Raw genomic sequence first — 14,636 nt, 5'->3', positions numbered from 1 at the left:
ATTGATTAGACTCCATCTTTAAAAGAAATAAAGAAACTGAACATCTATTGCTTTACCTTTATGTGTATGTATATGTGTGTGTCTGCACACATGCACACAGCTGCCTATTTTGACAAACATGGTTTTATTGGTCCCCTGAGGAAATGGTGCCATTAATCAGCTAATTATGAGTGCAAAACTATCCATTGGGCAGTTAATTCATTGTCAGAGTACCCAAAGCCATTTCACGTAACTGATTTTTTAAATTGTTAAAGAGGTTGAGTACTACGCTGTGTACAGGCTGAAAATTGTTTATCTTAAATACAAAATGAAACTCAAAAGTTTTTAAGAATGCATGCTTGCTACTTTCCTTTTTTCTATGCAGTGAAATCTTTTTAAAGTTGGAGATGTTTACAGTGCTAAAGCTGACTGAGCTCCAAGGCTCTTCACTCTGAAGCAAGGATTGTGAACCCTGTTGCTCCTCCCAGTGTTGGTGGGACACAAAGAATATGTGCATGCTTTGCACTGCTTAGACCTTACTGCAAATGGCTGTTTCACCTCTGTTGAAGAAAGTCTCAGGGCACTTGTATTAAATCTTTGAGACCTGTGCTTATTTCAGAAACGTGACAAACAGTATCTCCACAGAAACATTTGCATATGTAGGAAATAGATATACATTTAAACATCAAAAAAAAGTTTATTTCATAACTTATTTCTTTCTTAAGACCTCTGATTTGACTCTTTCTGCCTCTGAAGACAAGATTTAATTTACTGTCAATAATTGGGCAATGTTATCTTACCATTTTTAGATTGTATGTGGATTTCTACATAATAATCCTTACTATTCTAAAAAACCCTGACATTCTCCTACTGTCATAAATCCCTATCCAAGCAACCTGTCTGTCAAGAATGAGACCACTCTTTATGTTAATTAAAAATTAACATCTGTTTTATTAAAAGAATAATTTTAAAAAAAAATTAATTAAAGTTAAAATAATCCAGTCTGGGAAAATCCACAAATAAAATCCTAAAACCTGGGTCCGCAGCGATTAGAGACCTTTGAAAGGGCCTAACCGGCACAAGGCCCCACACAGGAAGCCTGCAATGCTGGGTTAACTTTGGCTAGTCCAAAGTCAGAGAATTAAAATGGTCTCTCTGGAAGATAGAGGCCTGACTCACCAGCACTGGGCTTCACCCACAGCTAACCCGAGGCAAATGCCCCCCCCAGAGCTCTTGGAAAGTCTGCTGTTGGAGCTGGGCTTAGGAACTTGTACAACTTAAGGACAACTAACAAAAGCATTAAACTACACCACAAACACTTCAAGGAACTTTTAAAACAGAACAATCAACAGTCATTTTAAGGAACTTTTCAAACTGAACCATAAACACTTTAAGAATCTTTTTAAAAAACATACTAATTAACCTGGATAACTTGGGTATGTGCAGGAAACAAGACATTTGGAAGTTTGAGGCTCAAGGAAGGGATCCAACTTGGGAATATTTTATCAACAGGAATTTTTAACTAAGAACTGTATGATTAAACGATTCTGAGAATTAACTTTATATCTTTAACTAGAGTTTGATGGGCATTTTAAGTATGTAAAGGCTAATTTGGCAATTAAAGCACTTAATATGCAAAATACAAAACTAGGACATTTAACATCTTATCACACAAAATCAGGGCACTTAACATGCAAAGGCCAATTTGGTGGATTTCATATATAAGAAGTCCCCCCTTTTTCTCTTTTGCGCAGGCTGTTTGGCCTTTGCATTTAAGTGAAGTTGGGTAACTCTTCAGGAATGGCACTGAATTCCTTAAAATGGTCCCACATCTGCTGGGCTAGCTTTTGCTTCTTTCTATAGAGTTTTCTTCGGCTGGTTGACATGCATGATCTTGTCGCTGGAGGCTGAAGGAAGTCATTGTCCTTGGGAGATCCTGAGTAAGGGGCATACTTTGAACAACAGTAGTTATTAAACTAATAAAACCAGGAATTAAACAGGGAAGAAAAATTACACCAGTAAGGGAAAACCCAATGACAATTAAAACCTTTTTGTCTTTTAGCTCTAGTCAGTTCATCATAAAGTGCAATTCCTAGATCGTTTCCAACATCCTCTGGTAAAAGGAAAAAATTATGTTGGATATCTCCGAGGGTACAGCTTCCTCACCAGAGAGGTGGTAGTTTGGAATAGGCTTTGTTACTGCAGATCCAGTACAGATCTTGAGGTGCTTCCCAAAAGTGAGGTTGGATGCTAGAAGCAGAAGTCCAATATTTGGAGATCTGTGGCGAGACTGAGTAAGGATTTCCATGGTCCTAGCATTGATAGAATTGTTCCGTGGGATTTAAAATACAATTTTTGTTTTTAATTTTCTCTTTTGACCAGAAGACTTCTGGTTCTTGAGGTATCCACCAGTGTCTTTGCCCATCAGTTACTAAATACCTTTTATAAATTGTTTCTCCAACTTCTTTTGTAAACCTGTTCCCTTTTATGCATTCCTCTCCAATAACAGTGTTGTTTAGTTGCCAGGTTTCATTATCATGTTGGGTGGTAGGAGAGATGTCATTTAGTCAGATTAAATCAGGGGGTCCAATACTGACTCCCTGCCAAGGCCAACTTTCCGACAAAGTTCCTCCACACATCCAGCAATTTGTAAGATTCAATTGTTGACTCATTCTCTCGGCCAGATCAATGAACAGATTTTTACCTGACACTAAAGAATTTTCTGCTTTTTGTTTCTCTTTCTCATTGATTACTAATTCTTGGATCAGGTCCACATCATAAGGTTTTCTTTTGATCAAATCTTCTGTTTTTGTTATATAGTTAAAGTTAAAACAGAGCCAATCTTCTTGGGAGGGGCATTCTCCCTTTTGTTTATGAACCAAATTGCCAAGATTTCTGCCAATCCAGTATTTGTGTCCTTTTTCCGTGCAGGTACTTAGTGAAGTTGTAACAAGCTGGGTTCACACAAGTATGTGCACAGAAAAAGTGTTTAATTTGGTATGAGTTTCTTTCTGTCTGATATACTGTTTTGTAACATTTGTTACATCTGATGTTAGCCTGGGTGAAGGGAAACCACAGGATCCAGAGGGTTACAATGTAGAACAGGGTGCATTTGTTCTTGTTTGACAAGATTACCTTGAGGAGAGTAGTCATCACCCCAGGTCTTTCTGTCTCTGGGTGGTACCATCCCTGCTCCTCTGGTCCTTCTTCTGGGTTTTATCCCTTTGGATGGACTCTTCAGATAATCAGACATCAAGAACCTCTTCATTTTTGGAGTTGGCCTTGTTACGAATTTGAATGGTTTTGCCCTGAAATTTAAGAGTCAGATTAAGCTGTTATTAGGGATGAATACTACCTCCAACTGGAGCATTCTAATGTGGAAAGTGAGGAAACAATTTTTATGATACAACAACTTTAGAACAACAATAATATTTGGAACAACAGTCTTAACACTTTATAACTGGGGAAAAGGTAGTAATTTACTCGGATGTCTTAAAAGGGAAACTGGGAGTTAATACAAAAAGTGAGATAAACAGTTCTATGGGAGCTTTACTCTAGTGACTCTTCTTCAGTTGGTGGTGTTACCGGTCCTTTGACACACTGGATGTGCATCCACCCTTTTTCCAAAGTATGCACAGCTGTCTCAGTAGTTAGCTGGACTTGGAAAGGACCTTCCCAAGCTGGTGTCAGTGACTTTTCTTTCCACGATTTTATTAATACCCAGTCTCTTGGGTCGATGTGATGTAAATTCAAGTCCAGTGGTGGTGTCTGTGGTAAAAGTCCCTTCTCTCTCAGCTGCTTTACATTTCCTGCAATCAACTGCATATATTGTTGAACATTTACATTTCCACACTCCTTCGCATCAGCTTCATATTGGGTGGCTAAGTATGGTAACCTGTATATTTCATAAGAGGAACAGTTTAAGTCAGACCCTGGTTGAGTTCGGATCCGTAGGAGAGCAAGTGGGAGACACTTTATCCACGACCACTTTGTCTCGATTATTAATTTCATTAAAGTGTTTTTGAGGGTTTAATTCATTCGTTCCACTCTCCCAGAACTTTGTGGGTGCCACGGAGTATGCAGTCTCCAATTAATGCCTAATTGCTGCATCAATTGTTGTAGAATTTGGGAGGTAAAGTGTGTACCTCGGTCCAAATCAATTCGGTGGACTATCCCATAACGAGGGATAATTTGTTCAAGGATCACCTTGCTCACTGTTTGAGCAGTAGCGTTTACAGTTGGTATGGCTTCAACCCAGTGAGTAAGGTGATCAACAATCACTAATAAATATTTCCACCTTTGGACACGGGGGGGCATTTCAGTAAAATCAATTTGTATGCTTTGAAAAGGTCTAGCGGCCAATTCAATTCCCCCACTTGTATTCTTTTTCATAACTTTTCTATTTACCTTTTGACAAATTATGCAACTCCTTGTAATTTGATTAGCCAATTCGTAAATTCCAATATATCCGAAAGTTCTAAGAAAGTGGTCTGCTAGAGCTTTTGAACTCAGTGGTGACTTTGATAAATATTCCATAGGATTTCTCTAGCCAGATTTTTATTTAATATTTGTTGGCCATCTGGCAGATGCCACCGGCCCTGTGAATCTTCTTTCCCTCCAACTAAAATTGTGTTTTTCTTGATCATTAAAAACGGGCATGGGAAAAGTGTTGTTTATTAAAGTGCTGTCGATGTCATTGGGAAGTGCTTTCACCTCCATTACCTTTTCTGTTGTTTCTACAGCCACTTCTTTAGCTGCGAGGTCTGCAAAAGTATTTCCCCTTGCTTCTCTAGTGTTCCCTGCTTGATGTCCTGGGATGCGTACTACTGAAATCACCTGAGGTTGTTTAAGTGCTTCCAAAATCCTTAAAATTAGCTCTTTATGGAGGATGTCTTTTCCTTTGGTGTTGAGGAGCCCTTGCTCTGTCCAAATTTTGCCAAACGTGTGGATTACCCCATAGGCATACCTCAAGTCCGTGTAGATGGTTCCAATGCTTCTGGCTAGTCTGCAGAGGGCCTTTTCGAGGGCGTATAATTCACACACCTGAGCTGACCAAGTAGATGGTAACTTCCCTTTTTCTAAAACTTTCATTTGAAGCCATCTACAACAGAATAGCCGGAGCATTGTTTCCCATCTACAACTCAGGATGACCCATCAATAAAAAGGACTTCTCCTTGATCAAGGGGCAGTCCACTAGATCTTCCCAAATTTTTGTTTGTAGGTCAACTATATCAATGCAATTGTATTCAAGGACATTTTTAGAGGGGATTCTGTAAAGAAATTGAGCTGGATTTTGGATTGAGCAAGTAACTAAGCTCAGGTAATCAGTGTGCATTAATATAGTTATATATTTCGCCATCCTTGGATCTGTTAGCCACTCGGAAGCTCTCTGATTCAAGATAGTCCTTATCGAGTGTGGCATATAAACAGTCAACTTACCCCTGAAGATGAGTTTTTGGCTCTCCAAAACCAGGGTGGCTGCTGCAGCGATAGACTGGATGAAGACTGGCCATCCTCTTGACACTGGGTCTAACAACTTTGAGAGGAAAGCAACTGGCTTTCTGACTCCACCCCAGTCTTGGGTCAAGACACCATAGGAGATTCCTTTCTCCACATTAACAAACAGGTCAAATGGCTTTTCTAGGGAACGTAGGCTTAAGACTGGTGCTTTTGTCAATTGATCTTTTAGATTTTGAAGTTTTTGATCGTCTGATTCTGTCCAATTGATAGATAGGTTTGCCCTTGGTTAATTTTTCATATAAGAATTTAGCAGACCAGGTATACTGGTCGATCCACAGTCTGCAATACCCAAATAAGCCTAATATTTGTCTGACTTCCTTTTTTGTAGTTGGAGGTGATACATTTAGAATCCCTTCAATTCTTTCGGCACTCAGCTTTCCAGTGCCTCAGCCAAGTACATGTCCTAAATATCTCACCTCCTGTTGAATGAATTGTAATTTCTGTTTTGAAACTCTCAAGCCATTCTTTCCCAGAAAATTTAATAATTGAGTAGTGCCCAATCTGACTGTGGACTCCTGTTCTCTGGAGAGTAGCAGGTCGTCCACATATTGTGTTACCTGTGTCCCTGTAGGTGGAGAGAAGGAGCTTACCAGGTCCTCTAGCACTTGACCGAAGAGTGTTGGTGCCTCGGTGTAACCTTGAGGAAGTCGAGTCCAGTGCAGCTGCTACCTCCTTCCAGTGTCTGGATCCTCCCATGTAAAAGCGAAGATATCTCTGTAATGACAATCTAGAAAACATGACCAGAATGCATCCTTGAGATCAAGAACAGAGAACCAGGTATGCTCTGGCGGTACTTGGCCTGGAAGAGTATAAGGATTTTGTACCAAAGGATACCTGGTTTGAACTCTTAATGATCTCACGCAGGTCTTGTACCAGCTGAAAGGTCTTATCTGGTTTCTGGACAGCCAAAACTGGGGTGTTGTAGGGCAACTTGCAGGTCTCGAGGATCCCATCCTCTATGAGGTCCACAATGACAGGTTTTAGTCCCTGTCTTTTGTATTTAGACAGTGGGTACTGTGGTACTCGGATTGGCTTGGTGTCAGGAAGTAGTTGCATAGTGAGCAGTGTGATACCCATTTTACCTCTGTTTTTAGGCCTTGCCCAAACTATTGGATTGATTTCTTTTTCATCTGTCAAAGATAAAACAGTTTTGTTTTCATTTGACGTCCTTGAGGTACCACTCTGATTTTAAGTGGTACTTGGAAGTCCTGGCGTAATAGGTTGGTACTTGCTTGAGGTAAATACAGAATATCACCTGTATGGGTGCATCCATGACTAGTAATTGTCACATCCTTTATTAGGGGAACCTCAAAGGTTTCTCCTTTGGCTCCATAAATGTTTAAAGCGCTTGTTGATATTGTACATCCTTTGGGTTATTCAGTGACACAGGTCCTTTTGGCACCTGTGTCTACTAAAAACTCCATTGTCTGTTCCTGGGGACCAACTTTTAATTTTATCAAGGGCTCTTGTAGATGTTTCTGTTTCCCCAGGTGGTAGAGCCCCTGACACCTTCAGTTATTCAATACCTGCCCTCCATTTGGAAAGCCTCTTGATCTCTTAGTCTTTTAAAACAACGCCAATGGCCATGGCCCTCTTTATTGCAGTATCTGCATATGATTTTTCTGGGTCCTGAGGTCTCAGAAGTAGATTGTTGTGGGGATCCTTTAGAGGTTTTCTTTTGGAGAGAAGGCTTAAAGAAAGGGTTGTTTCCCATGGTTAACATAACTTTGGCTTTGGTTTTTATTCTTTCCTCATCTCTCCTAACATATACTTTTTGTGCTTCCTCCAACAACTCATCCAGTCCTATCTCTGGCCACTTTTCCAATCTTTCTAATTTTCTTCTGATGTCGGGCCAGGAGTGCAAAACGAAGTGAACTTTCAACATAGCTTTTCCACCTTCACTTTCTAAATCAATTTCAGAATATAATTCAATGTTATTCCTCAACCGAGTCATCCAAGCGGTAGGGGACTCATCTTTTTCCTGTTCCCCGCAAAAAGCCTTTTTCACGTTGTTAACACGGGGAACAGCCTCTTTGATTCCTTTAACAATTAAATTCCGATAATCAGTCATGTACCTCCTTCCCTCTTCTGAATTTCGGTTCCAGTTAGGATCAGTTACGGGCAATTTGTGTTCGCCAATTGGGCCTTGGTTTGTATTGTTTTCTCTGTCCCATACATTTACTCCTGCGGCTCTAATCATCTTCCGTTCCTCAACGGTGAACAGAGCTTGGAGGATAGATTGCATTTCCCTCCAAGTATAAATGTTAGGGCCGAGGAATTGGTCAAACTGTTCTGCAAGACCCACCGGATCAGTTAACAAACTTTTCATTTCCTTTTTAAACTCTCGTACTTCTGACGATGCCAGAGGTACAATGACATAACCAATTCCTCCCTGAGCGCCTCCCATAGCTACTTCTCTGAGGAGCAAAATTTGGGAATCTTGGGGTGCGCTAGGGCAGGTGGGACATTCAGGTGCTTTAATGGACTTCCTTCTAGTGCAGAAGGCTGGGCCCTTCTGGCTAGAAAGAACTTCACGTTCAATTATTTTCTTTTGAGAGTTAGAGGTAACAGACACTTCCCGGTTTATCTCCATTTCATTTTCACTTTCAGAATCCCCTTCGGTTGATTGGTTCAGTGGAGGAAAAACTCTTTTACATTCAATTTGGACTCTCTCCCTTGGAGGAGTTGCTGGAGGAAGGTGGTCTAAGGGATCCCATTTTGCTTGACTTAATTTCTTTTTAGGTTTCTCATTTGGTTTTTCCAAAATTGGTAGCACCTTGTTTGATTCTTCTTGAATTTGGTTTGGTTTAGTTTGTTCTGTTTCTGGCTTTTCCCAATATCTTAACCAAATTTTTGCATACTCTAATTCATTAGGATCTTTTGAGGCTCTGTAGTGCACACAGGAATAAAGTGCCCTGCAGAGCCATGCTTCTGAGGACCCATGTTTTGGCCATTTAAGGCCATCATGACTGATCTTACGTTTTGGCCATTTAAATACACAGTACTGAATCATTTGATATTGATCTTTTTCTTTAGTTAAATTATTTGTCTCCCATTCAATTAACATCTGCCCTAGTGGGCTGTCAGGAAAAATTTTGTATTTCTTAAAAGGGCTGTTCCTCTTGCTATTTGACTGCCCCATTCTGTTAGTTTAGGACAAACAAATAGCTGATGCAAAAAAATGCCTTCTTTCCACCCCCCCCTTAATTAAATCAACCAAAACTAATATGATAAAAGACAATCTGTGTAATGTAATAAACAACAAATCAAAACTTTTTAGTAATTAGAAATAACAATCCACTGCAAAATTAAGAAAAGTGGTAGGTCCGTGGGAAAAGTAAAAATTAAATATTTTATAATATAGACTCTAATGGTAAAGAAAATGAACTCGTCAATAGAATAACTAATTCTAATACAAAGATAAGATAATATGGCAGACCCGTGGGAAAATTCAAAATTAATTATAAATATCTATAATTTACAATAAAAATATTATTGCGATTAGGATAAAGACAATGAATACCACAGCGGTACCTTTGGATTAAGACAGATAACAAGAATTACTGTGAAAAACCGCAAAATAATTTGGTCAAAAGCCACAAATAAAAGAACTGGCTAATATGCTATACAACAGTCCAACTAAAATACAATCACACATGTGACTAATTAAATCTTTAAATCTGTTTAAGAAGTACTAAAGATTTGTAAAATAACATTTAAATAATTTAAACCTGGCAGTAATGTCAGTAGTGGCAGCCTCTCTGCTCAAGGGAACTTAAAATGGTGGCCCTGCCCACCAAAAAGAAGGAAATTTGAAATGGTGGCCCTGCCCACCAAAAAAAGAAATTTAAAATGGTGGCCCTGCCCACCAAAAGGACATGAGAGAAAAAGAGGTTAGAGTGGGGTGTCCTTCTCAGTTCTAGACCCGAGAAGGACTAGGGATATGAAACTGTAAAACGTATTGGAGTCGTGTGCACTCCTAAAGAGGTAACTTCCCCTAAAAGTGCCACCCACCACCCTCAATCGTCCTCCTGTATCCCTTAAGGAGTGATTCCTCGTGGTGTGCACCAAAGAGATAACCCTTTCACTCGCTTCCTCACTCACACAGGGAATAGCCAACCCCACACTCACCCACAAAAGGGCCCAACCCTGGGAGTCCCTCTAGAACTTTAAGCTCTTTAAAAAAGAGCAATTCCCTAACTAAACACCCCTTAGGAAGGGTTTAGGCCTCACCAGGTTCCTGTAGTGGGGTGTCTCCTCTCAGCTGCAGGGGTCCAAGGTTGTCCAGTAAATCCAAGAAAGGAAAATAGGGAAAAAAAATTTAAAAATTCAAAAATTTACCAAAATTCCTGGATTTTAGGGCAAAAATATGGCCTCCCAGATGAGTCCCCCAAAGCGTTGTCAAGAATGAGACCACTCTTGATGTTAATTAAAAATTAATATCTGTTTTATTAAAAGAATAATTTTAAAAAAAATTAATTAAAGTTAAAATAATCCAGTCTGGGAAAATCCACAAATAAAAATCCTAAAACCCGGGTCTGCAGCGATTAGAGACCTTTAGGCCTAACTGGCCCAAGGCCCCAGCACAGGAAGCCTGCAATGCTGGGTTAACTTTGGCTAGTCCGAAGTTAGAGAATTAAAATGGTCTCTCTGGGAGATAGAGGCCTGACTCACCAGCACTGGGCACCACCCACAGCTAACCCGAGGCAAATGCCCCCCCAGAGCTCTGCTCCAGCCTTTTATCGTGTCCATGCTCCGCCCCAGTCCGCCCACAATCCAGCCCCCATGGTCTGGTGCGATTGGTGGAGCCTTGAAGTGAAGTCATTGGATCCAGCCAATGGGATAGCTCCTTGTCCAGGGAGCTTGGAAGGCGGGAAAATGTCCTCATTGCCAGTCATGTTGCCGTGGAGCTGAGCTGCAGGTTAATGGACAGCGGGTAAAAATAGCCCTCGACAGTCAGGCAGTCTGCTCTTGGAGCTGGGCTTAGGGACTTGTACAACTTAAGGACAACTAACAAAAGCATTAAACTACACCACAAACACTTCAAGGAACTTTTAAAACAGAACAATCAGCAGTCATTTTAAGGAACTTTTCAAACTGAACCATAAACACTTTAAGAATCTTTTTAAAAAACATACTAATTAGCCTGGATAACTTGGGTATGTGCAGGAAACAAGACATTTGGAAGTTTGAGGCTCAAGGAAGGGATCCAACTTGGGAATATTTTATCAACAGGAATTTTTAACTAAGAACTGTGTGATTAAACTGTTCTGAGAATTAACTTTATATCTTTAACTAGTTTGATAGGCATTTTAAGTATGTAAAGGCTAATTTGGCAATTAAAGCACTTAATATGCAAAATACAAAACTAGGACATTTAACATCTTATCACGCAAAATCAGGGCACTTAACATGCAAAGGCCAATTTGGTGAATTTCATATATAACACTGTCCATACAAATTATGTCTAATGTAATTTCAGTATAACCTCTGGCATTGGCAAACAGTGATCATCTTTTATTGTTAAATGCCTTAACAGAGCCTGTGGCTGATTTTACCACGAGCAGAATCTAGCCCTGAATTTAACAGTACTTCACATATTAAGTCTATGATACAGAGAGCTTTGAAACTATTTTCAAATTGATATGTCCTCACCAAAGGCAGGCAGATGGTCAGTTGTAGAAAAACAAAGATAAAACCCCACAGGAAATCTATTTTAATGTTATAAATCTGTATCAGAAAAAAATTGTCAACACAATTCAAGGAGCAGTGGTGCACAGTTATTTCTGGAACAAGTTTATGTATCTGCCTTCTTGTGTCTTTTTCAGACTGGTTGCAGTAAATAAACTCATTAGAACAACAAATCTGAGTTCCAGAGAATAAGGCCTGGCAAGATCTTAAAGCTTCTCAAAGATTTATGTTCTTCCAGTGACCAATGCTGAATAAGCTTCTCTGCAGATATGGATTTGCTGATTTTTTATGCTTTAATTTGATGATTCTTATTAAAAAAAAGATAAGCAGCAATGTTGGTGTGTGAAAATTTTTATAGTTCAGTGTGTAATTCAAAACCATGCCTTATCATTGTGTTCTGCTTATGATAAGTTTTTATAAGCAGAGGTTTCATTTTTTTTTTTTACAATTAAGTGAGTCCTTGCAATTTTTCTTACTCCTTACTCCTTATTCCTACTTTGAAGATTCAGCAATACACAGTTTGAAAAGTTCCTTGAAGAATTTTATGTGGGAGGTTACAAGAAATATAAGAAACTTTCTCAGTCTCACCAGACATCTGACCACCATGATGATAGAGGATAGCTTTGCAGAATTTACCACAGTCCAGGTTCATCTCCTCATGTCCCCCCCAGTGCTCCCTCAGGACAAAACTTCAATTTTTTGAATGTCTGTGCTGGCCTCAGACAGATCCTACTCCCAGTTCTTCAGGTGGACATTTGAATCTAACTCAGTCATGTGATGACAGGAAAATTTTATTAGCTTGAGACCTTTAGAGGTAATTTTGCCCAAACTCAAAGCAGGGCTCACTTAAAAGAGAGATTTGCCCATTCTAGTGATGGCTACTCCACTGCTCCCCCGAGCAACCTCTCCCTTGATTAATACATAATGGTTTACACATTTAACAAAATTAGGGTCCATAATCACTGAAATAATAAAAATTAAGCTTAATGGTTTTCAGGAAGAACAAAACTTTCCCAAAGAAAACAGATTTTTCTCTTTTTTACTATTCACAGCTGCAAGTTGAATAGAAAAATAAACTTGTTTCTTTCATTTGTATTATCAAGTCTGGGACGTGATTTAGGAAAGAATACTAGGGAGCCAAAAAAACATTACACAAGTGCTTTGTACAGGCATCACTGTAAATTATGCAGTGCTGTTTCCTTTTTCTTCCCTTTACCACGAAGGGTGTTTTTTCAAATAATTGCTGTAAACTTTCTAAGTACTCTTGACTCCAAAGCAAATAGTAAAATGAAAAAAAATTTAAATTAACTGTCATGAAAGTGTATTTCTAACCTTCCTAAACTCCTTGGATGTCATACTCAGACCCATATTTAACAGCACTGTTCACATGGCTATGATACTAACCATTAAGCAATGATAAATAGTAAGGCATGCTGTGCAAATGATATATAATTTTATGTTGCATTCCCCATACCATATTACAAATCACACTAGAATTTCTGTGGTCAGGTCATAGACTGTGCTAGGCCAGGCAACATGTGATTTCACTCCCCTGATAATCATAAACATTATGCACAGATTTTATCTACTGGTCAAAAGAAACCTGTAATTAGTGACTAAGCCAACCAGATCTAATAAAATGACAGGGTCTTTCCAGTCCTATAAGCATGGACTAATCAAACCCCTTAAAACCTCCCACTGCTGCCTAACACACTGTGTGTCTTTTCAGAAAAGTGCATCTTCTAAAAGAAATTTAGGAAGATATCACAAACATTTCCAGGATGTCTGAGGTTCACTTGTGCCGCTTTACCCTCTTCTGCCTTGCTGTGCCTAGAAGTTTTCTGACATATCACTGGTCAATGAAGGTAATTATTCATCTCTCTCATTTTCACATAGGTATTTTTAAACTGGTCTGTGCATGTTCTGACAAACAAGATCCAGTACCTTCATTGCAGGAACTAGGACAGTTTTAATGTATCCCAGTAATTAGGGATTTGGATTTTCCACATATAGATACACATATATCTATCTAAGTCTCTGTATATCTTGATGTTATCTTAATTAGATTTGAATTAAGGGCTATTTATTTTGGACAGCACTCATACTTAACTAAACATTTTAATTTTCAATTGGTAGGCTTAGAGGAGATCTGAGTTTGCAGTTAGAGATACTGCTTTTAGTGTAAACAGGATCTGAATAAACATCAGAAGACATCAGTGAAGAAAGAGTGAACACAAAAATGGTGAAATATTATTTTTTTTCTTGTCTCATTTTCTCTGTCTTAAAGAAGGATAAAACCATCTTTTGAATGTAGAACAGCATCCTCCACATACTGCTCTTTTATTGACATATTGGAGTACTGAAACTTCCTGCTCTTGTTTTATGGTGCCATGAGAGGCCCACAATGAAACTGCTTTCCTTTACATGTTCCATAGATCCTGCTGTGGAACATCCCATATCCTGACGTGGTTTTTTGCTCAGCCTGTCTTGCTTCCTATGCTCAATCCTTTTGGCTGTTCTTTCAACTGCATAGAAAGAATACTTTCAGGAAGGTATTTGAAGGTGGAGATGTTTTTATTATGTGGGAAAGGAACAGTCTCGAAGATAAGAGAGAGGGAATGCCTCCTTTGCTACCTGCCAATACATTCTGCTGCTGAAAGAAATGCAAAATTCCTGAATGCTCCCTCCACGGGTAAGAAAGGGCTAAAAGCAATTTGTCAAATGACCTTACTATCACCAAAAGGTCTGTATCTACTAGTATAAACATCAATTTTGCAGTGCATCGATACATAATGCTTTTTCTGCAAACAGCAGTAAATTGTATTAATTCTATGGATCAGGTTGTCCTAAATTTCTTTTTGTTAAGCAACACTTGCTAATAATGAGGACTTCTACAAGAAAATATGACTCAGCAAGGATCATGGGAAGTATCCTTTTATGTTAAAATTTTATTTGTACCTTTTACAAAAATACAGAAGCAAATCTGTCCACTTACATATGAATGCATTCTTTCATCATTAGAAAAAACAATACAACTTATTTCATTCTGAAACAAAAACAGTTGTGGTTCTTCAGATTATACATTAGGGATGTGCTGTAGTTCTGCAGTATACATACATTTGTCCCAGATGAGTAGTTTCTGCTTTTACCTATGCTGCAGAAGGTTTTGCTCCCCCTGCCATCAGCTCTCCACAGAGCCCACCTCTTGATTCAAGACTGGCGGCTGTCCTGCCAGGCACCAGGAACACGGGCTGCTCTAGAGACTGCTCCTGCCACTCACCCAGTCTCTGACTCTCTTTATTTTAGCCACAGACTTGGTGGATTTGCCATGAGGGGCTTTATGATCTGAGAGCTAGAACAATTAGCTCGGGGGGCAGCAAATGCAGGTAACTCAGAAGTTCTGGCTCTCATAGCACTGGAGCTTGAGAAATCCCAAAGTCCAGGAC

At 39.2% G+C, this 14,636-nt stretch overlaps 1 protein-coding gene across 5 annotated transcripts; it reads right to left on the bottom strand.

Annotated features, from left to right (window-relative positions):
• Window positions 1–922: 922 nt before the first annotated feature.
• Window positions 923–10,206, bottom strand: LOC138110808 (uncharacterized). 5 transcript variants are annotated; one of them, XM_069015994.1, is made up of 7 exons: window positions 10,174–10,206; window positions 9,733–9,763; window positions 6,334–6,455; window positions 6,090–6,226; window positions 5,419–5,515; window positions 3,700–3,874; window positions 923–3,287 (listed from the first exon to the last, which is right to left on the bottom strand). In XM_069015994.1, exons 3-7 carry the CDS (start codon window positions 6,450–6,452, stop codon window positions 3,225–3,227), a joined length of 591 nt encoding a protein of 196 aa, XP_068872095.1. In that variant the 5' UTR covers window positions 6,453–6,455; window positions 9,733–9,763; window positions 10,174–10,206; the 3' UTR covers window positions 923–3,224. The 5 variants fall into 5 exon arrangements, 3 of the variants coding, with proteins under 3 accessions (XP_068872095.1, XP_068872094.1, XP_068872096.1); XM_069015993.1 differs by having other exon boundaries at window positions 923–3,874; XM_069015995.1 differs by lacking the exon at window positions 6,334–6,455 and having other exon boundaries at window positions 923–3,874; window positions 10,174–10,189.
• Between the last annotated feature and the right edge of the window lie 4,430 nt (window positions 10,207–14,636).

The sequence above is a fragment of the Aphelocoma coerulescens genome, chromosome 5, assembly GCF_041296385.1.
Source record: "Aphelocoma coerulescens isolate FSJ_1873_10779 chromosome 5, UR_Acoe_1.0, whole genome shotgun sequence".
Lineage (NCBI taxonomy): Eukaryota > Metazoa > Chordata > Aves > Passeriformes > Corvidae > Aphelocoma > Aphelocoma coerulescens.
This window is presented reverse-complemented; position numbering and strand designations above follow the sequence as displayed.